Here is a 22,706-nt window from a genome sequence, read left to right as displayed (position 1 = left end):
TCAGTCATTTCTTTATCACATCAAGTTCCCCCAACAGAACAGATTGCCCAATTTACAGCCCTTTATGGTTACAAACAGAATCTTAAGTAGATCCAAGCAGAATTCCCAATTCACAAGGATCACCTCTACATCTTTATGCAATTGCTTATTTAAGAGTTCCTGCATCCACTGCCATTATTTTATGGTACAGAAAAACTTACTACAGCAGAAAACAATGGAAGGCCTCTCCCAAGGAAGTAAGGAGTTCCTTTAACCCTGAATTTTCAACCTCGTATAGACAAATCTACAGCAAATGTAACACATGGAAGACTCACACCAGGCAAAGGAAAAGAAAATAAATTGATCGAATTTTACTATTTCTTCTTGCAAAATAATTTTTAGAAAAAAGGTAGAAGTACCATAACTGAAACATTGCCAAAAAAACCCTGTAAAAATATGTTTGTATTCTTCAACATATTAATACTAGGTAATTTTTGTTGTATTAGGTTCAGAGAAATGTTTTACGTGCACATAGGGCCAAATCCTGAAGGATTTGCTGAGGGGTTTTTGTTGGGTTCTTTTTTTTCCCCCAGACTTTTTAGTTAAACTAGTATACAGAATCTAATTCTGACCTACCAAGGTTTCACACTTGCCACTGCAAACTTTGCCTTCCTTATTAACTACTGCTCAGAAGTCAACCTGAAATGACCTTTTGATACAGACTCCAAAACCTGACCTCTGCTTCTCAAAAAGCCCATGCAAGTGCCATTTTCGACTGAAGTAAAACAAAGCCTCTGGAAAAGATATTCTTCTGAATATTTGTTCCTTAACATCTTTGTTCTAATTCCTTTGGAAATCAGCATTTGAAATCCCTCTGTTTTACTGAAATCAAAGATAGCTCTTTTTTTGAGGGTCTTTACATCCCTCAATATAGGGAAAATTAGTTTTGGGGTTTTTTGAGGCTTCCATTTCTTGTGCTTGTTAACTGACCTGTAATATTAATAAAAAGGAGATTAACATGTTTCCCTCCCTTACAAAAAGCATAAGCATATTCAACAACCTAATTAATCCTAATTAAATAGAAAGTCACGGAACACTTCTCTCGACCAAAATAATTTAGAAATGCCCTTGTGTTGATGGCTTGCAATTTGCAGAATTCATTTTTCAAATGAAAAAGACAGATGTATTTTTCCCTGATCTAAAGGGTCTGGATAAATTAAAACTAATTGGTTTTGTGTGTTTCTGGTAATTGAATGAGATGCGTGTAAGCTATATTATGATGGAGGAAAGAACAACCCTTAATTTTTATAAATGAGATGCAGCAAATGACAGCATCATGAAGTCTATTAAACGTTAGAATCAAACAGTAAAACAGAGCTCTGCTCTATTAGAGGAAGAGTCTTAGAATATGTACCAGAGACCTTTACAGTACCAGCACAAGCAGAGTCACAAACAGTATTTTCAGTGTAATTCACTCATTGCCAGAACTGGTTGAAATGAAACATGAACAGGAAAATCTCAATTCTCACTTCCCAATCTTAACACGTTCTTGTGTGTACAGCCAACTATATTAGCAGAAGTAGATAGCACTTCATGTGGTTTCTGTAACTTCACTACTTGGATGAGTGCCCCTTCTACATAAAAAAACAAAAAAAACCCAAAAACCAAAAAACAACCAAAGTTAGACATTATCAGGCAGCCAGCCAAATGGCAGCCAATTAAAATATTTCAAGGACTCCCAGGTAAGTGCTTTAGAAATAAGCATTCAACTGAAGTTAACAGCTGTTAAGTTTGTCTGCATTTTGAGAACAAGGCACATATATTTTACACTGCAAACTTGCTCATTAACGGTCATGGAAACATGGCTGGTTTGTATTAAGCAACTACATAAACACACATCAGAATCTGACATAACAGCACAGCACCCTGGATGGATAGTGCCAGTCTGATGCTACTTCACCAGCGATTCTGTGACCTTCCCTGAAACGCACTAAGATACCTAGAGGAAGACGAGGGGAATAGAAGTCTTGGAATTATAGCGCTTGGGAATAACATAAATTTCACTTGATTCCTTTATCATTATGCTGGATATTTCTCTGCTGGCAAGCTGGAGGAAGAACTGATATTTAAAACACCAAGATACAGAAACAGACTGAAAAATATTTGGCAACTTGCTACCAGCTAGATTTACCTGTAAAAGTCATCCACTGGTGCCAGGCAATCTGGTAGATATGCAGAGAAAGGTAATTTCAAGAGAACAGTATGAGCTTCACTCAATACACCATCAGTTTGGGGTATAAGAAAAAGGAAATACTGGCTGGTAGGAAAGAATTCTGTAATGAACTGTGGCTAGTAAAGCTCAAAATTTTAATACATGGCTAGAGTCTCCCAATCAGAGATGGGCAGAAGATCTCTTTGAAGCACAAGAGTTCCGACAAGCATCTAGAAACACCTGATTATTGCCATATGCTAACCCTCATTGCTTAGATCAGCAACACTCTGACATGTAAGCTGCACAAGTACACTGCTCTTGGTCATAAAACTTGACAATGGACAGACGACACTTCCTAGGTTTTCATCCTTCCCAAATTATTCCATTCTCTTGTACTAAATATGTTTGCAACAAGTTTCTAAGCAGAGGAGTGGTGGAGTCAGATTTTTCCTGGGTCTCACACCAAGCTCTTCACAAAAAAATCATGGGGAAAAAAAGCTGAGACTGTTAGAATACTAATATTTAAACATCACACACAAAAATCATGCCTCATGTATTTTCTTTAGTTGAAAGGACAGAAAGGAAACATTAGCTCCCAAGATACCAAAGGAGCCCTCAAAATCTCTCCAGTAATCCAATCCTTGCCAGGTTCACCCATTCTTGTACTGTATAACCCAAAAAAATAGTAAGCCCATCTGCCCACCAAGCAGCCTTTTACCTCAATGTATATTATACTGCGAGTTGGTGGAAAGCAGAAAAAGGCCACATTCAAAAAAGCAAAAAAAGAGAGACCTGTAGAGTCTGCCATACTACTGAAAAGTAGGTGTGTCCACATGAATCCTAGAATACTTTAATACAATAATGAATGCGATATCCTCTTTCAAAATCCAAATTGATTGTCAAGTTAATTCGTAGGATTTATGTTTTGTAATATCAGGCTCCCAAAAGTTAATGTACACAAAAAGACATGTAGACTCACCCTAGAAGCTCAGAAAAACAAACCGGTCTTTCACTTTCCCCCCCCTTCTTTTCTCTTTCTCTAAATGGACAGAAAAGACCATTTTTCTGTGCAAATCCCTTGACACTTGAGTTTAGCTCTAGCCATCCCTAGAACAGGCACAGGAAGAAATAAAAAAACCAAACCAAATTGAAAAAGCAAACCCAAACATAACCATTTGCACGTTGTATCTGTATCAAGGCAGAAACGCAGAGAAGTACATTAAACCACATCCATAATCATAAGCAGCAAGCTTTCAACACTACACGTGTTCTATTTGCAACAGAAAAACAAGCAATGTCACAAAACTGCATCAGTTCAGATGCTCTTTTTGGTCTTCTAGTTAGGATATCAGTTCCACCACTATATCTTGAAGAAAGAAAAAAAAAAAAAATTCAACACAACAAAGACATCTTCAAGTGTGTTAAACCTAGGAATACAAAACTGAGATGCATTTATATCATCACTGACTAACCAAAGAGATTACTAATACATTGAAGGAAGCTTATTTTTAGTCAAAAGTTTGTCAGAGGTATTACCAGAAACATTTTTTTTTCCTTCAAGAAAAAGGGATGGGAAGGGAAAACTGCTAAAATCAGATGTTGAAACCAGTCAGTGACTTTCTAGGTATCTCCAACAAGCACAAACACAAAAGATTAACCTGACTGTTCAGGGCTCTGGGCACACACTACAGTAGCACCTGCTTCATCAGTTTTCTAGTTAAAAAGGTCTGGGAACAGCATGGAAGCAGTCAGCCTATCTGTGGAAGGGAAATGAGTGTAATAGGAATATTTGGAAAAGTAACTCAAAAAGAAAGAAAAGTTTATATTCATGAGAGAAAAACACTGCCCTTAATCTACAAAGTTGAACACCTGCTTTCTGATTTTATTCTTAGAATTTCTGGCAAAGAACTACTGCAATAAAACATCAATATACGGTAAACTTTATAAAGAAAACTGAAGTGGAAAATATGCCCTCACCTTAAAGACAAGAAATGAGGCAGGAAATCAAATCAACGGTCTGTTCAGCCTGATGGCTCTAGTTTTTATGAATTAGGGTTACTGAACTACTTGTTCCTGTAAAAGAAATTGTTGAAAAGATTGCTGTCTATGTTGTCTAATATTAGTGCATAATTGATGGGGGGAACAGATGACAAATGCATGCATTAGAGTCCTATGGCATGGGAAGAATACAAACAAGTATGTGTTTAATTGTCAGAACCTAAATAATATATTGGAATGTTTCCACTGATACATTAAGGAAGGTCACTTGCCACCATTGAACACAGAATCACAAGTTTTTCAAGATGAGCACGCAAAGACATCTTTAAACATTTGAGACTATAAACAAAATTAATTTATTGAAAACTGTCTGCATTTCCTAATTAACCAATTTAGTGATGGAAATCATGACCTTTAATAAAAGACATCTGACATGAAGTATGATAACTTACTGATCACTGTCGCTGTGGTGAAAAACGACTGAAGTAGACACATAATCCTTTCATTAAATATAAAATGGATAACATGATCAAAAGCACGTACAGTGTTGCTCTCTGAATTTCATCTTCTGTAAACTCCTCATTTAAAGCAGTTATGAGAGAACTGTGGAACATAGATGGAAGATGTAAAACAGGATATAAAATTTCTCTTTCTATATGAATGTTTCTGTGAACAATTACCATGAATTTTAGAGTCCTCTCAGGTGATTTACCCATAAATGGGTAAGAACAATTGTCAGACAAAAAGCTTTTAATTAATCCCACTTTCAAAATTTCCCAAGACAATGAGACAGAAATCTTTGTGACTGCAATTTGATATACTTTTTTTGATCAAAACTGGAGGCAGAGAGGGGAGGAGGAAAGCTTTTAAGGTGCTTTGAAAAGCATCTTAAAAACCATAGTGGAAGAAGCTAATATAAGAAGTAAAAAAGCATCCACCACATTCAAATAGAACATGATGAAGGAAAAATCTTTAAAGAAAGCTGAAGCATGCTGCTGTGTCTGAGAATCCTAAAGATGTTACCAAAAGACACCACTTAGATCGTTTCAAAACTCTCTAACTTCCTGCCACCTCCACAGAAAACTACTCAACTACTGGGTACAACTAAGCATCTCCTCAAAAAGAGAGCAGAAAGTCACCAAACCCTCTTTACATCAAAGTACCATGTAGGCAGGTAACAGCCACGTGACCTTTTACTGAAGTTATATTAATTGCATTTAACCTTACATTAACTGGGAAGGGGAGAAGAGGAGGAAGAAGAAACCTTTTTATATAACACAGATACAGCAAGTTCAAAAGTACAGTTGAGGCCTCGTCGCAATGAGATGGAGAAATTAAAATGGTTTGGTGAAATCAAAACCACCCAAGATCATCTTTCAACTGTATTTCCTCTTTGTTCTCTTAATCTTAAAAGGCCTGTAAGATAGCAACCTACAGTACAGCTGAATTTGGTATGCTGAACCTAGGCCACTCCGAACTGGCATATTGAAACAGAGAAAGTACTACAGTGCAGAAAGAGAACTGACTTCCCATTGATGCTGAGCAGAGACAGCCAAGTTTACTGCTAGTATATGCTACCTACTGAAATTAAGAAGAAGAAAGTGTAGCAGGAAGAGTAAAATATACTGTGTAAAACTGTTAATTTCCATTCTGCAAGGCAAAAGTGCCTTAGTGGTAAAATATACGATAAGGAGTAAAGTATACTAGACCTATTACTCTTTCTACTATGCATCTCACCATATAAACTTGGCCATATTGAGATTGCCAATTTAAGAACGCTCCATTAACACCTCCTGCACGTTACCCCTCAGCTTGGCATTTGGAGACATAAAATTCAATCTGAGGGCAAGGAACCTTATATGAACAAAAATTAAAGAATAAAAAAAATCCTAAAAAATAATAGCACAAGACCAGTTTTCTTTTATTCTGTTACTTCTTCATTTTAATAAAAGAGCCAAAACCAAGGGATTTTTAAGATTTTTTTATTGACAGTTTTACAAAATAATCCTTAATAAATAATATCTTGAGCAGCACTTAAGACATCTCTTCATCTGCTTCTTGGTTTTGCATGATACACAAAGATAGAAATTACATTAAGTTCTTTGCATGTTCACTGTAATGCAAGAACCTGTTGCTTATCCTCCAGAATTTCTTCCTCATCATCCATTTGGCTTTCATCCCAGCCCCTTAAAAGAAACATACCACAGTGATTTTCAGCAGCTCAAATTCCTCAAGCTACTCTGCTTTAAGCCTTAGCGACATATATTCACTTATGTAGAACTAAAAGGCATGAAAATAGCTTTTGCTGTGTATTTTGCAAGTATACATACATTGCAAGCTACTATATTAATTTTTCCCCTTGGTTTTTGTCACATACATTTTCACCTCTTAAACAAGTAAGTAGTAAATAACTTTGTCACTATAGTGCCTTAATAGAGAAATCCCACATCCTAGAACAGGTAAGCTAGGAAAGTGAGTCTCATTTATACTATCTGCACTATTTGCAAATATTGTTTAGTTTTCTACTGACCTGCGATTTCAATATTATGAACATTAAAAAACAAAACAAAACAAAAAAAACCCTAACCAACCACAAATCTCTGAATCAGCTATATTCTCATAGCATGTAGCTAACCTCACAGTGTCTCACTGACCCTTACTAGTTACGAGATCATAGTCAGAAACCAATGACAGACAGAACTTTGTGGAACTTCCTTGTTTCCAGTAATCTCCTTAGTCTCCAAGGCAATATAATAGATATATCATAGACTATGGCGAGTTATGTGTTATTGGCTCACCTGCTCAGAACTGCTCTTTTTAAAGGTACCTTACAACCAAAGAACTTAGATGATTTGTAATAGACATACTTTATAAATCTCAGTGCTGTATATTAAAAAAGGCTAATGCATTAGAAAAACATAATCCCCAAATTTTTAGTTTGGAGTCTCAACAACAAAATACGTGGCTTAATTCTTAATCTGAGCTGCCTGAGAGTGATGGCTTAGAACACCAAGATACAAAATAGATCATGCTGACATTTGTAATCAGCATGTAAAGTACAATCAGAAAGTCAAGACTGTTTTTATTTCAGTTCTGGCGAGATGTTTGGCATATTAAGCATTTTACAATACCATAAAAACATGCTCAGCAAGTTTAACTTACCTGAGAGTATCAACTCTGCTGTGGTCTTTTAGCTCCGGGTTTTTATGGAAATCTGTAGTATTTCTACATATCTTCTCTGAGTCACTGCTGGAGGAGGTTACATCTTCAGAAGTTAAGCTGTAAGGTTTTTCAGGACCTGAAATATTTTAGGTCATTTCAGGAACAAATATAAACAAAAAACCCACAGTATCTACACCTTATACATTTTAAAGAATTTCACATTATCAATGAAAACTTGCCATTAAAAGTCTCAAAACAACTCTAGCTAATGAACGATGTCACTACAAGCCCTCAAATAAATTATGACTTTTTATTATATGATTCCTGTACCATTAGAAGTAAAGGGAGAGGGTTTGCTTCAAGATGTTTATGCCAGTACAATGTGAAACCTTATACATAGGGCCCACTAATACCTACGTAACCTCAAAATACAGTAGCAAATGAATGTAGCACATATTTAAAACAGAGTAACAGGATATATCCCACATCCACCAATACAAAAAGATGATCAACTGGGGTCACTGTCTATGCTTTTTATACAACACACATGCAAGTAAATTACTATTTTCCCAGCTAGCCATAAGTCTCTGCTATGAACTTACAAGCAAGTGAAAAGTATTTGAAGGAAGTGGAATGAAAAGGGAGACAAAGAATGGGACAGTTCAACAAGAACTTCCCTCCCTATTCTCTGAGCATATTCAGCATGGATGTTCATTTTTCCAGCATTAACAAGAGAAACTCTTCCAAAAACACATGGGTTCTGATGGAAGGGGAGCTGTCCTGAAATATGGTATTTGGAAGCCTCAGAAGAGCTGTGTGAAAAAATACAGCAAAACCTAAGGTAACAACATTTTAAAAGATAGAACACACTGGAATCCAAACTACTTTTGTTTCCTGAAAATGAATCATAGCTAGGACCTGCCAATATAAAAGCACCATAGCAACTCAGAAGGGAGGGACCACGTGACAGCCTAAGAGATGCAGCCTATCAAGGCTGCTTACGGCATGAAGTGTCTTAGACACTTGACCTATCCATTCAATGAGATGGAACAGAAGCATCCCAATCATTTTTTTCCTGTATTCAAGGAACAAAACCAGAACTCATTCATTCTGTTCAACCATAACCAACTGACCGTGCCTGCCTGCCACCTCCCCTACCCTCAAAAAACAAGGAGATGGGTTTAAAAAGACAGAGGAAAGGGGGTTGACTCAAACCCAAAATGAGAGGTAAAACAATGTCTATTGTGCCTTACTAGTGGCAGTTCTTGTCACGACAGATTTATAAAATTTCCTGTCCATCTCTTCCCCTTCTTGCTACCCTTGCATCAAATCACATCTAGCTTCTAACAACACCTGAGGTGTTCACCATTAAATATGCAAGGAAAGGATACCTATTTAAAAGAAATTTATGATCTGAAATAATACCTAGCACATCCTGCAGGTTTTTTGCAACAAAACGCAAGGGATAAAAAAAACTTAAGAAAGTTGTGTGAAACAGTTTGCTTCTACTAAATTAACGGTAGGTTAAAGTATGATCAAATGGAAATGAATCACTGTTCAACCACAAAAGAGCCTTGCATCATCAAATGCTTTAGTATATTTTTGCTTCAAAATCAGTTAGATCTGCAAAGGCAAATGAAAGAGCTACTTGTTTTCATTATGTTACTTGTAAGCATGAGGAAAAAAATGCAGTATTACCACTTACCTGCATGACTATATAATTCTTTTTCCAGAGCAAGTAGGGCTTCTTGGTCAGCATTATATCCCCAAACATACTCATCTTGTTTAGTTCTGTCAAGGCACTTGTATTTTGATATCTCAGTATCAATTCTAAACATATGCATAGGTGAACTCTTTGGTCTTGGCTGTGTGTTTGTTGGACAATTTCCAGTCGGTTTACAGTGTAGCACATTAGTTGACCAAGGTCTTCTAGAGTCATTCCCTGAAATAACAGAAATGGTCACAACTTCAAATAATTCAGGATTTCACACATGAAGAGAATTATATCTCAGCTCATTAATGACACGAATTGTAGTTAAAATTATGAATTGATCGGAACAGATTATTAATGTTGCTTAGGATTGTGAATTAATAAATATTAATAAAGAGTTTACAAATTATATTGGGAAGTAGCACCTCATACTTCGGGGGCATCTTTCAGAAGAAAAATATTATTTAAGTATTATATAAAATGGCACAAGGTTGGAGGAGGGGAGAGACTGAGAATGTGTGTAGAAAGCTTAAAACTTTGGTTCTGTCTTTTTTTAATTTAAGGCAACATGAATAAAATACAGACACTTTCAAATATGTTTCTGGGATTCAAAATTGACAGTTTCAATTTCTGCACATAGCGTTTTCAAAATTAAAATGCCAAATGGTTGCTTAAGATGAGAGAAATAATGTAAGCTACATTCCTTGAAATGGAGACAGTTGAAATTGAGAAAAGTAACTAAAAAGTGCAGATGCAGTTATGCATTACTTGTTTCCTTGTTTCTTATAGTTCATATAATAAGACTTATTTCAGTAGCATGAAGAAATCTTTTATTAGATCAAAACCGTATTGTACTAGGTACTACAAAACACACAGTAATAATAAAAACTGTCTAGAACAAGATCATGTATTTAAACATTCAAGATAAGAGGGTAGTAATGGGGTAGAGGCAGGAGTAGAAACTAAGCACAATAAAAAAAAAAAACTATTAGTGACAGCTGGAAAGAGATAATTTTTAACTCAAAAGCTCATTCTTATGAAAACAATGCCATGTATACAAGCCATTATACCCAAAATACAAAACCATAGATGAATATATAAAAATGACGTAAATTCAACAGAATCATCGCAGACAGCGCCTCTACTTTTTACATAAGAAAAATTAACCTGTTAAACTAGGACCTCAAAGCTGTTGCTGTCCTTACCTGGGTATAACCTCCATGCTACCATCAGGGGAGAAATTCTATTCTGAGTCTCCAAACCACCTGAAGGTCTATTTAGCTGACTTTCTAAGACACCTTGAACTACAGAGTCATCAGCATATTCACTTAAGCTCCTTTCAGTAACCCACTTTCCCTCTCCTGAAATTAAAAAGTATTAGAGGAAATTATTTGCAGGTTTTGTATTAATATGCTTTTACTGTTACTATATTTGCTGCATTTAATGTGTGTGATTTAAAGAAGTCATGCAACAAATTTTCTACAGATAATGTAAAAAAAAAATCATATATAACACAGTAACAAGCTTGAATTCAAGTGATATACTTGATCAAATTAATATTCATGTTCACCAATCATTTGACATGTTGTTTCACACAGACCATTAAAAGCATTTTTTTTGTGATGTATATTATGCACAAAGAAATGCAGAAATTCCTACTGGAACCAAATTCTCAGGGGATATAAAGAAGCATATAAATCTATGGCACTATATTGATGTAATTTAGCTCAACACAGTAAGTTTATTTTATCCTTCCACAGCACCAGTTGTGTGTGTTGGCATGACTGTTATTCCAAAGTGACTTCTAAAAGTAAGCTAGATCCAAGTTACATGAAGAGAAGGGCGTCTTACAGCAACAGTGGTAAACATGTATATTGTTTGAGAATTTTATTCATACACGATTACCTGGAAACAGGATATTACTATCCATAGGGCTAGAGTCAGCACACAGTGAAGAACGTGCTTCAAGCATTACTTGTTTAGGGTTTGTACCTACAACAAAGAAACCTTCAAGTCCCCAATACCGTGTAGAAACAGATTTCTGTCTTTTGGCTATATCCTGCAACTTGAATAAAACACAAAGATATTAGAAACAGGAAATTTCCTAAGTTGCCCTTGCAAGTTTATATTAATAAAATGCTCATTTCATAAAACTTGGAATGATTCTGATAGCCTGGTGTAATAGATATTCATAAGGATGATGGGTTTTGCATGACATATGCTTTAAAATCCTACAAACTTCAGTTGCTGATGTTGTGGGAGTTTGAGTCCATTCTTCCACTGTGGACATGAAAAGCAGTTTTTCTTTGTTTTCACTTATCTTTGTGTACATCAGCTAAAGTAATACTGTTTAACAATTAGTCCAAATCTAATGTCCCAACCCCCTCCATGATTTTTTGCTTTCAGTTTTATTTTCAGCAAAAGAACATTTAATAATTTAGGTTAGATAAGAGTACGTACATTCAATCGAGAGGTGAAGTGACCTTGATGCTAACATGGGAAGAGCTGCTTTCTCCCCCAACACACCTTTTTTTTTTTTTTGTCTGAGACTAGTCTGTTCTTTCTTTTGCTTTTTTTCCAACATCAACAGAAGACTGACAATACAAAGTGGAAAGCACAGAGGCCTTCATCCCCTACATATGAAATGTGGCAGGCAGTGACAATCTTCTGATTAAAACTATACTCATGATTGCTTTGGAAAGGAAGGGGTTTCTAGAAGAGAATGCGGAAAAGTGGTAGAATATTTCCTGATAAGCATACAACTATCACTATCTCTCAATTGATTCAGGAACATGGTATGTTGCCTCATGCTAAACTGGGAAAGTAGATTAAGCAGCATAGTTTATCTATTTAGCAATCAAAGATACAGTATTTTACCACTGAAGACCTTGTAATTACAGGGAAAACCAAACTCTGACTATTGCAGATGCTGTCCAGTTCCTGTGAATCTTTATTGTTTTTCTGCAGCTGTGTCTCAAGGAGATATTTGTTGCTCATTAGTTCAGTAGGGTTAGAAATCTTCTCAGGTAGTTTACAGGAGCTAAGTGATCTTCTTATAGTTTTTAGTTTAACACTCTCCTTTTGCATTGCACTTCTTTCAAGATGACTGCAGACAACCATTTTTTCTACAAGAGTACAGTAAAAATCATGAAAATAGGAATTTTTTTTAAATGGAAATGAATATGAGTTATAACCTGCAAGCCTACTATATTTTCTTCATGAACTTAAAATATGAAACCTCCATTGAGGTTATCCCTAAGCCATAAAATTACAAATAAGAACAGTTAACTTTCATTAGCTTCCAGCCTGATATCCAGAGATGCCAACATACACGGACTAGACTTACCAGGCAGTAGTACAAGTTCGGTATCTAATGCATATGTTCCTGTACATCACTGTCTATGAAAACATTATATCTTGATAATAATCTTAACACGTTTCCAACTACTACTTCATGCTAATGTAATTTTTTTACATTTTGAATGCTATAATCCAACCAGAGCCAGAGTAAGAACTGCAATAGTAGCAATTTCATAAAATTTCTTTAAAAGTAGTATAATGGTTTGAAATACATACTATCAGGCTGGGAATTATTCTGCAAGCTGTTTTTCTTTGTTTATACAAGACATAGCCATTTTATTTTTTATCCTGTGCCCAAAGCAGCACATAAATCACATCCTATTAGTCAGCTCTTACTTGCTTGATCACATATGAAGACTTAAATAAGCAGATTCTTGAATTAAGCACAAAGAGAACAAGGGCTAGGTCCTGAAGTGCTGGAGCAATTGTTCAGTACTTGCAAGAATAAGAAATTAATTACCCTTATATTCTAACTTATTTCTTAATATTAAAAAAGTGACAATGTATTTTACATACTTTTAGGACACAGAGTAAGATCTTTGGGACCCCTTAAGTGTGCCACAGAATAAAGCTGCCGAACTTTCGTAGTGATTTCACTGACATGCAACAGACACTGGAATACTTATACACAAATGATGATCTTTAATGCAGAACAGGTAATTATTTATACAGTTTCTCAACCTAAAAGCATTTTTCGACATAAAAAGGACACATGCTGTTGTGATGGATACACTCAACCCCCCTTAACCAAACCAGCAGCAGTTTGGTACAGGCTCCAAAGGAGGTAAAGGCCTGAGCCATACCCGGGCCAAGAACTCCTCTAGAAAACCCACCAAGGAGCAGAGAGGCACAGTGAAAGTTGTGGGTACAAGGAGTCTCGTGCATACCTCCCCCACTGTATGCAATATGACTAAGAGCCAACCACTTTATCCCACAAATATGACAGCCTAAGTGAGCCTTCTTTGAGCTCTCCCTGCCAGGCAGCGTGGCTGCATGGCAGCGATCTCCAGCAGAAAGATCTTTTACCAGCGACCGATCGCTGGATGAGCCCAATTTGAGTTCTCCCTGGACAGCAACTAGAATGCACGCCAGGCAGCTCTCCCCTTGAGCAGGGACGCCTCTCAATGTTAAGAGATATTAGTTGTTTAGCTTAAATAAGTAAGTTTTAAATAGAATGATTCACTAAAAGTTGTAATGTTGTGTTAGTATGGTGTTTGCTTAGCTTTACTTACTTAGCATGAGTAGCTAGATTTGCTGAAGCCTTAGGCCACAAGCTCTAAAACTTCACATAGATTGACTGAACGTGTACCTACTTAGTCAAAACAGGGGCCTCCAGAGTCAGCGTAAATCAGGAGACAAGGAGGCTTAAAGGCTACAACTGTCAACAGCACCTGCAACTCAACGAGATAACAAACAGCCTGTCTGGAGACAGCGAAGGAATCCAATAAGGAGTCAGAAGGTGTCAGAAGATCTCAGACCAGAATCACTATTGGACCAAAGGGCACGTGGAAGGTGCACAAGGAGAGTGTGAAGAAAACATGAGGGGTGGGTGAGTAGTCTGTAAGGGCACCCAGCTTGAGCTGATCCTGCTGCTGTACCACTCTCTTAAATTATTTTTATAAGACTCGATGCCTGAAAGTCTGTTTCGGGAAACAGAGGGCTCAAACTTCAGAGCGAACTAACACTGGACAGACTGGTAAGTGATTAATAGCATGCTGAACATTGAAATCCTAACTGATATAGAGGATTGATTGTGCACATATAATCTTTTAGACATAAACCATTGACAAAGTCTGAGACTAAGTCTGGATCCAGCCACACCTAGACTCCTCTCGGAGAAGGATTTTAGAAAGCAAGGGGGTCCATTCTGAACTTCGTGACTCAACAGGACGGTCTCCCTTACCTTTTTGCATCTCCGATCACGTGCAAATCATGGAAAATAGATTCTGGCTCGATTTTTCCTTTTACGTTTCTCCCGTATAGTAAGTAATAGAGTGAACCTTGCCATCAAATTGTTAAGTTGCACTTTTACAAATTCTTCAAGTGATCTAAAACACTCATGCATTACAGCCATACATTAAATCTAATACAGTATATATAAACTAAGAGATTTGTAAGATCACTTCATCTGCTTTATAATGGGCTTGTTTTCAGTATACAACTCACACTGGGGCAATTTCTCCCTCAAATATGAGCTCACAGCTCAGATTACTGTCACAGCAGATGCCTATCATTTCAAAATAGCTTGTGCAGCCCATCAAATTGTGGGACCTGCATAGCTCAGGGAATGCTACATAATTTAATGATCTTTAATTATTTTTTTCAGACAGCCACTGTAGTTGGCTACTACCTCCTATATGAAAATGATAGAACTGTATACACCTATGTATATTGTACTTTCAAAACTTACCTTGAAAAAGTTCTTTAGAAGAAACAGGATTTCTGTCAAGAGGAAGAGGTAAAAAATATTGAGTGTCAGCTATGGACGTTAAATAACAAGATGACTTTCTCATTATGCCTACAGTTTCTCTTTGCAAAAGGTCTTGCACTGTGTCGTTCTGATCTGCAACTGCTAAACCACTTAGAAACAGAGGAAAGAGGAAAGACCAGAAGAATAAAATGTAACAAAACAGATCACATCTAATCATAAATCAATTTTGGGAGATCAGAAAAATTGCACATGTGTCATTAATTATTACAACTCTTAGTTTTGCCTGGAATTACAAGATCAGTCGAGTGAGATGATCTTAAAAGTATACAACACTGACCAGTTAGACTTGTCTGTGTGCTGTTCCCTGCTCCTACTGAGATAAGAGCATACAAAACAGAAATTCTACCTGTAATGCAGGACATACACTTATAAAGAAATGTATCTCACATGGTTTAACATTGGAGTGATCAAGCAAACAAAATAAAAAAATTTCAAAGTTATGCCTCTCTAGTCACAGGCAATTACTATACCTTGGTGGCTCGAAGATACAAACTTACTATTCACTAACTGTAACAGTAAACGTGTCCTATGCTTGTTAACTGCCAAACTGTTCTTAAACAGTCTTACAAACTAGTCACCAAATCATTAGGTCATTCAAATAAAAACTTTCAAGGACAAAAACCAGCAAATTGCAGACATGATCTTGCAAGAAATGTAAAGGAAAGGAAAGCAGTAACTAAGTGTCGTGCTACTGGCACAGTCCATTTCTTGCACCAAGGATGAGAAGACGTGTATCTTAACCATGCTTTAAAACAATTTAGAATCAAGGATTCTCCCCTTTCATATGAAGTATGACTGTCTGCAGATAAAAGCGCCTGTTTCTTAGGAATGTAACTAAATCAGAAGATAGGATTATTCCCCTTTCTCTTCCAAATAATCTCTGCATTTCTGATACCTTCTACACTGCTTGAGTGGTTCAGTTTTTCCTTGCTTATTCATTCCCATTGCCCCAGCCTCCATCACCAAAAAGTCTGATGATTTTTCCAAGTCCTCGCCATAAGACTAATTAAAAAACAAACAAACAAAAAACATATTCAGCAATAGATTAAAATAAATTAAAAAAACCAACATTAACTCAAGTGATTAAAAGCCTGCAGATTTTATTTTTGTATAATTTCTATATAGTAAGGATCCCTGGACACAACAAGAAAAAATTACAGGGAACCTTTGGAAAGATAAGTTTTCCACATTTGCATGGAAAAGATAATCAACACGCCAATTTTTTTTTATTAGAAATTATTTAACTGTTACTACTTTAAATATTTAACAGATCAACATTTAAACAAATCACTTCAGATCACTGTGAAGATTCATGAAGTCCTTTATTATATACTTACATCATCAAGGAACTCAATTTTCAAAGAGGACTCTGCACTTTCAAAAATAGTGTTGGGTACTTCCTCTTTAAAAACAGATGTCCAATATCTCTTCACCTCTTCAACTACGAAATATAATTAATTTGATGCATTTAATTTTCTCCTGTTCAAGATACACTTATACAAACGAAAACTTTTTATTTATTATGAAGTACCATAAATTTATTTCATTATTGTTACTTTAAGCAGAAACTGCTTAAGTATGTAACTGTTCAGCAATCATAGCAAAAAAAAAACAAACCTCAACAAACAGTATTTAACAGTTAGATTCAATAAACAGAAATCTATTACACCTGTTAAGTCATTGACATCATCGTCATCTCCTTCTCTTCCTCCTCCAATCAGAGACTGATGTACACTCAGTGTTTGCACAGGCCTTAAATCTTTAATGCAACTACCAGAAATTTGATCAACAGGAGTTCTAAAAAAGGAAAAGATATCAATCTTTAAAAGTCATCATTTTTTTTATATAGAATATCACAGTCATTAAAACAAACAAACAAACAAACAACCCCCCCCCCCAAAAAAAAAACCCACCACACTACTTACTGCAGTAGTATTAACTGCTGCTGAAAAGCAGCAACTCCTCCTAACTTCATTGAGATGACCTCGCACCTCAGGGACTAACAAAACAACTCTGTAATGTTTATAAAAGTATCCTGAAGATCATACTGCTTTTCTCTATAAAAATTTTGTAGCAAATGCCCCAAAAGCAACCAACCAAGTATCACTAACAGATTTCAAATTCTACAATACACTGATAGCAAAGAGAATCCCTCCAAATACTACGTCTGCAGTAATTCTGAAATATTAAGTCATCAAGTCTGGTTATAATGGCTATTTTATTAAAATAAAGCACCCTGTATACAGTCACCTTAACTCTTGATAATATATCTAATATTTAAAAAGTTTCAATGGAATTTTTGTTAATGCTATTAAGTATTTCTGACTTCTTCCATTAGTACCAGCAACTTCAACAATACCTTCTGTATTTCTTAAGCAAGAGTTGCTCCATGTAGCTCAGGCCACCCTTCTTGAATTCAATTTGGATAGGTTCCTTCATAACAGTAAGGTTGGTCTGTACCTCACAAATTCCCATAGATTCTATTAACATTATTTAAAAAAAAAAATTATACAGCTATTCAGATTTATAAACTTGCTATGTAACTACATTATTTTTGAATGTCACATTAGTAGGCTATACCTAGCTAAGTCTTTGAATAATTCCAAAATTGAAATGGTCAGCAGTATTGTATTTACACAACACAGTCAGTAGTGGGGGTAGCCAGTAAAACCTCATTTATTACAGCTTCTCACATAAAGGAGGATTACCACATTGCAGGCGGGTTGGGGTGGAGTGGGGGAAAATCCATGACTCCACAGATACAAATCCCACCATATCACAGGAAAGAAGGAAGAAGGGGGAAAAAAAAAAAAAAAAAAGAAGAAATCGGTATAGTATTTTTTGTACAAAAATACACAAGGAACAAAAACCATCCATGAGCTAGAGGAAAGAGACTAGCTTGCATAAATCCAATCAGACAACAGGTTTTTTTCATATTTTTCCATGCATACTTCAACTGATTGCATCTTTTCACTGGGACAAAGAAATATTAAGAGTCTGTGGAAGGCAAGCAGAAAATCTACTTTGATACAACATATGAAATACTGAGCCATGCACATTCTTTGTCTCAAGTTAAAAGCTGTGACTTTATGCTTGAGCATTACAGTTCATATTAAAGTCTCATGTGAGAAACAATGCCATAGAAAAGTAGAGGGACACAAGCTAATGCCACAGTTCATTAAAAGAATTGAGATAAACATTAATCTGAACATTATTAAAAAAAAAAAAAAAATCAGAGGTTGTTGTTAATTTAGAAAGGAACACAGAGAAAACTTAAGCAGAAACATTTACGATTCTAACAGAACATCTGCCTTCACTAATCAAAAAACTAACTCACCAAAATGGACTTCTAACATTTTTAAAATGCAATTAAAACTGAAAAAATCATACCTGATAGGACCTCACTGGCACACAGGTGTTCTCTGTGATCACGATTACCTTTTCTCCATTGGAGTAAAGCTTCCTGAAAAGACTCTGCAGATTCCTCCTTTTTAAATGTACCATTTCGTAATAATCCTTTGTCCTGATTTTCAAGGCCTGTATAGGTTGATTCTGAGGACAGTTCCTAAATCAGTTCCACAACATAATTAATACAGCACTTCTGGTGATAATCCTCTTCCCAGTTACATACAATAGCAACAATGTTTTTAGTACAAGCTATGGAAAGGCAGCACCCTGATTTCTGGGCTTAGTCTAGCTACCCTGGTAGTCAAAATCACTCATCTTTTATGTGGTCTTGCAACGTTGTACCAAGAGCAAAATAAGAAAAACAAAAAAGTTTGTATAAGCCCACAAAAAACCTATTTAACTTAAGTGCTTTTAGTAGGCAGAAAGCAGTAGCCATGGATAGCCCACATCCGATGTATAGGATGGATATTATGCTGACAGACATGAACAGAGGTCAATGGGCTATACAAGTCTGATAGCCCGATACCTCACTTGGCACACTGTGGAAGAACCTAAGGCCACTCTACCTAAGACATCCTAAACAATAAAAAGAATATTTTTTTTCCAAACTGTACACTACCTCAGCGCTGCCTACTGACGCTAGTAGAGATGAAAACTTGTCTGATGTGACCTGATGCTTGCTATTTACTTTCTTCTGCTCATGATTAATTTTCGATTCATTCAGATTTACTTCCTTGATGAAGTGATCAACAACTTCCAATTTTCCAACATGTGTATTGGCTTCTGTCTGTTCATGAAACATTATGAAAACATTAATTTATTATAAACATACTCAAACATTCCACCAAACAGCACATTAAAAGCAGGTAGGTAACCACATATTGAAGAGCAATGGTGACATAAGCACATAATTTCAGTAGTGTGCAAAAATCAATAGTGTCCAAACATGTGAGCAAAAATTGAATAATCTAAGTATTCCACCAGGTACTACAAAGGACAGACTAAGTGAGGTGTTTTATGCAGCACATATCATTTAAACAAATTTATGAGCTAGGTACTTCATTAATAAACTTCCGCTTACTGAAGCTTTTCCGTAGACAGATGCACATCTGTAGAGGTCAACAAAATGAAAATGTTCATTGAAGGGACTAACTGCAATACCAGTTCACACATAAAAAAAATAGTCCAGGGAAGACCAAACTATAAAGAACTAGATGAGTTTGAAAAATCTCAATCCAGTTTGTTTACCACCAAAAATGAGATAAGTGGCTTATCCCTTTAAAAAAAAAAAAGTCTAAAAGAGAATGCATTACAAATGTCAAGATTTATCATTGTTATCTTACTACTGCTACCACTCAGTTTTCAGTTCTAGGTTTAAGAGATCTGCTACAGTCTATTAAAAACCAAAAAATGCTAAACACTCTGTATTTAGATGTGTGTGGTGAAATATTTTTATATCCATGCAAAACAGCTCATGGAAAAACTTTTATATCCACTGCATAACTCCGGATAACACATCGTCCCAAAAAGATTATTTATCACTGGCTTTTCATTGCTCACAGCATGGTGTATCCTTCTGTAACTGCCTTAAATTCTCACCTGAAGTTTTTCCATCAAATGATGTAATCTTTCTACTAACATACTATAAGCAAGGATCATTTCGACAAGGATGTATTTATCAGACCAATAGCTTTAACAATTTACTGCATTACTAAAAGGATTATATTTCTGGGAAGAAAGAATGAGATCATCACATAAATTTTAGCAGGGTAACAGCATGATATATCCTGTAACACCATTGAAAAGTAAAATTTGCCTTCATGAAAATCTCATACAGCAGAACTGAAATAGTTAAATCGACTTACACTCAGTCAAGACCCTATCTACATTTTCTACGTTTACGTTAGTTTGCATTCTCACAATAAAGGATTCCTTGTAATCATAACAATGAAATATGAATCCAAACATTTTTTCATAAAAAGTTCCTGACATGGCTTCTCTTTGATGCATTAAGTCCAGCTATAAAACAGTCATCATTAACACAGGAATGAAAGAAAATTAAAACAAGCATAATAATACCTATTTGAAAAGGCATTAAAAAAACTAAATCATTCCATTTATCAAAATCAAATTTGGAATAACCTTAGGAGAACGAAAACAGTGGGTTTGTCCAACAGATAAAATCCAAAATGCATGTACAATTTCATCCAAAAAAAAAAGAGTTCTTACGACCTATTTATGAAATGCAATCAGATATTATGCATGAGAAACTTAAGTTTGTTACAATTAAGTGTTCCACGATAATTCTAGGATAAATCTTTGCTACCCTAATTATAAAATTTTTATTGTTTCATAACAGATATGCGACATAAAGTTGTATGTTAGAAACTGAATATTACTGAGCTGAATAATAAAATTACACACAACTTAAGTTTCCACTGTACTGTATAACATTTTACTTTCATCACACTTTATTCCTGTGTGAGTGGAATCCAACTATGAAAGAATCATGAATGCTTAAAATGGCATCTGACAGAATAGACATGATTATAAGTAGGAATTCAGAGTTTCAAGCTTCCTTATATTTAAATTACAAGTAACACAGACTGTTAAATATACTCACAGGGGTATATAATTGTCTTTGATGAACAAACACACACCTTTGGCCATTTTTGGTACTGATAATTTTTTTTTCCTAAAATGCTCAACATCCAACAATTTGGAAAAGCCTCAAACAATATACCAATAACAATATTTCCAAGAGCCTGTGTAAAAATCTCCTGACCCAGCAATTTGTTACATATTTCCAACTACATAACACTACCATTGGTTCAATTTAACTGCGTTTTCTATGAGGCGTGCTTAAGTACAAAACCCATCAAGGCACAAGAAAAAGACAGCCTGATGGGGTTTTTTTCTTTCAGTAAGGATTGCAATAAAACAGCTATGCTATTTGCTTCTATGAAAACTTTTTTTAACTGAAAAGCTTTCTACTGAGTAAGAAAGTCACATGTGATAGTGTGCAAGTAATCCCTTCGTAACCTAAGCAGCGTTAAAACAATGCCTTGTTCCCCACCAGCGTTGTCTTAATCTTACAGGTGCTATTCGGGAGACTTTCCGGGATCAGGAATGAAGTACTCGGAAGTACAGCTTCACCTAAAGGGCGGGGGGCGGAAGCATTTAAGGAAAAAGCAAATCGTAGCTCAATTCACCATAAAGGTAACGATTTCTAGCCCGCCCCATTGCTTCGAACGTCTGAGCAGAACACCCGAGAGGAGAAAGAGCGGCTCTGCCAGACGCACACGGACGAGCGGCAAGGGCGACGGGGGCGGGGCCGGGGCGGGGCCGGGGGCGGGGCTCACCCGCGCGGGAGCGTCGTGTGGGGGCGCAGCGCCGCCTGGCGGCCGGCCCCGGCCAAGCAGCCCGCGCACAGCCGGGGCGGGGCGGGCAAAACGAGGTGTAAAACCAGGGATTTACGGTGCAGATGGGACTGCGCGTTGAAAGCTCGCACGAAATAAAAACACGCCCTTGGCACTGCTGGGGGCGTTCAGTCTGACAAAAAAAAAAAAAAAAAAAAAAAAAAGCGCCCACACCTAAAGAATCAAAGGAAGCAAAATCCCAGTGGCTTTGATGCCAGGTAATCTTAACAGAAATTTAAAATCCACAGGCACTTTTTCCTAAGGAAAACCGTTAAAAAGACCCCCACAAATAAAATACCTGTTCCTTTTGTTTTGAGTGTTAGCAGCTCCAACTGGTTTAATTTGCCATAAAAGCAATACAAATACATCGTGGCATGTATTACAGGGGGCGGGAATCTTTGTAAGACAGGTGCTTTTCTTTTTAGAATAAAAACGTTGTTTTCTTATTCAACAATGGAACTACTCTATTTACACAAGGTACTTCAAAAATTGAATAGTATGGGGCTATCTCGTATTTCAGAGGCTAGGTTTCCTATTTATACTCGTTAAAAGGCAAAATCTCTCTATTAAATATAAATCACCTCATACTTGATAATACTAATTTCCACTCCTAACATAGCCAGCACATGCCAGCTCAGAAAGCAGTCAGAATTAAAAATGTGCCCTGGCGCTTATCAAAGTATTTTAAATTACAAAGTATTCATGGACTACTCAATTTTGCCCTATTTGCCTGAAACCATACATCTTACTTTAATCATATGGTAGTGTTCTTTAGTTAACTAAGAGACCATCCGTCTTCAGTCACATGGACATGCTGGGCAAATTAATAAAAACACAGCTGAAAGAAACTCCCTGTTAAAGAACCAATAACAGTTCTGGTAAGAGAATCATTTAATCTGTTTCCTTGCCATTCAGGGAGGTCAGCCTATAAAACCTCCCCTTACCTTATGCTCACTAAGTAGTTAT

General features: G+C 36.2%; 1 protein-coding gene across 5 annotated transcripts in view; it reads right to left on the bottom strand.

The window, feature by feature from the left end:
* Window positions 1-6,155: 6,155 nt before the first annotated feature.
* The window catches only part of ZBBX (zinc finger B-box domain containing), a 28,424-nt gene continuing 11,873 nt past the window's right edge, over window positions 6,156-22,706 (bottom strand). For 3 of the 5 annotated variants that reach the window (XM_052804587.1, XM_052804585.1, XM_052804584.1), the window contains exons 8-20: window positions 18,941-19,108; window positions 18,304-18,478; window positions 17,273-17,393; window positions 16,583-16,710; window positions 16,251-16,354; window positions 15,809-15,915; window positions 14,833-14,864; window positions 11,940-12,187; window positions 10,968-11,127; window positions 10,268-10,423; window positions 9,057-9,293; window positions 7,352-7,487; window positions 6,156-6,375 (exon numbers count right to left, since the gene is read on the bottom strand). In XM_052804587.1, coding sequence (XP_052660547.1) covers window positions 6,300-6,375; window positions 7,352-7,487; window positions 9,057-9,293; window positions 10,268-10,423; window positions 10,968-11,127; window positions 11,940-12,187; window positions 14,833-14,864; window positions 15,809-15,915; window positions 16,251-16,354; window positions 16,583-16,710; window positions 17,273-17,393; window positions 18,304-18,478; window positions 18,941-19,108 — 1,848 coding nt within the window. In that variant the 3' untranslated portion in view covers window positions 6,156-6,299. The remainder of the gene's footprint in view (window positions 6,376-7,351; window positions 7,488-9,056; window positions 9,294-10,267; window positions 10,424-10,967; window positions 11,128-11,939; window positions 12,188-14,832; window positions 14,865-15,808; window positions 15,916-16,250; window positions 16,355-16,582; window positions 16,711-17,272; window positions 17,394-18,303; window positions 18,479-18,940; window positions 19,109-22,706) is intronic. The other 2 variants (XM_052804588.1, XM_052804589.1) reach the window with 2 other exon arrangements.

This window comes from Harpia harpyja, chromosome 12, assembly GCF_026419915.1.
Source record: "Harpia harpyja isolate bHarHar1 chromosome 12, bHarHar1 primary haplotype, whole genome shotgun sequence".
Lineage (NCBI taxonomy): Eukaryota > Metazoa > Chordata > Aves > Accipitriformes > Accipitridae > Harpia > Harpia harpyja.
Note: the sequence above shows the minus strand (reverse complement) of the source record. Positions and strands in the feature narration are given on the sequence as shown.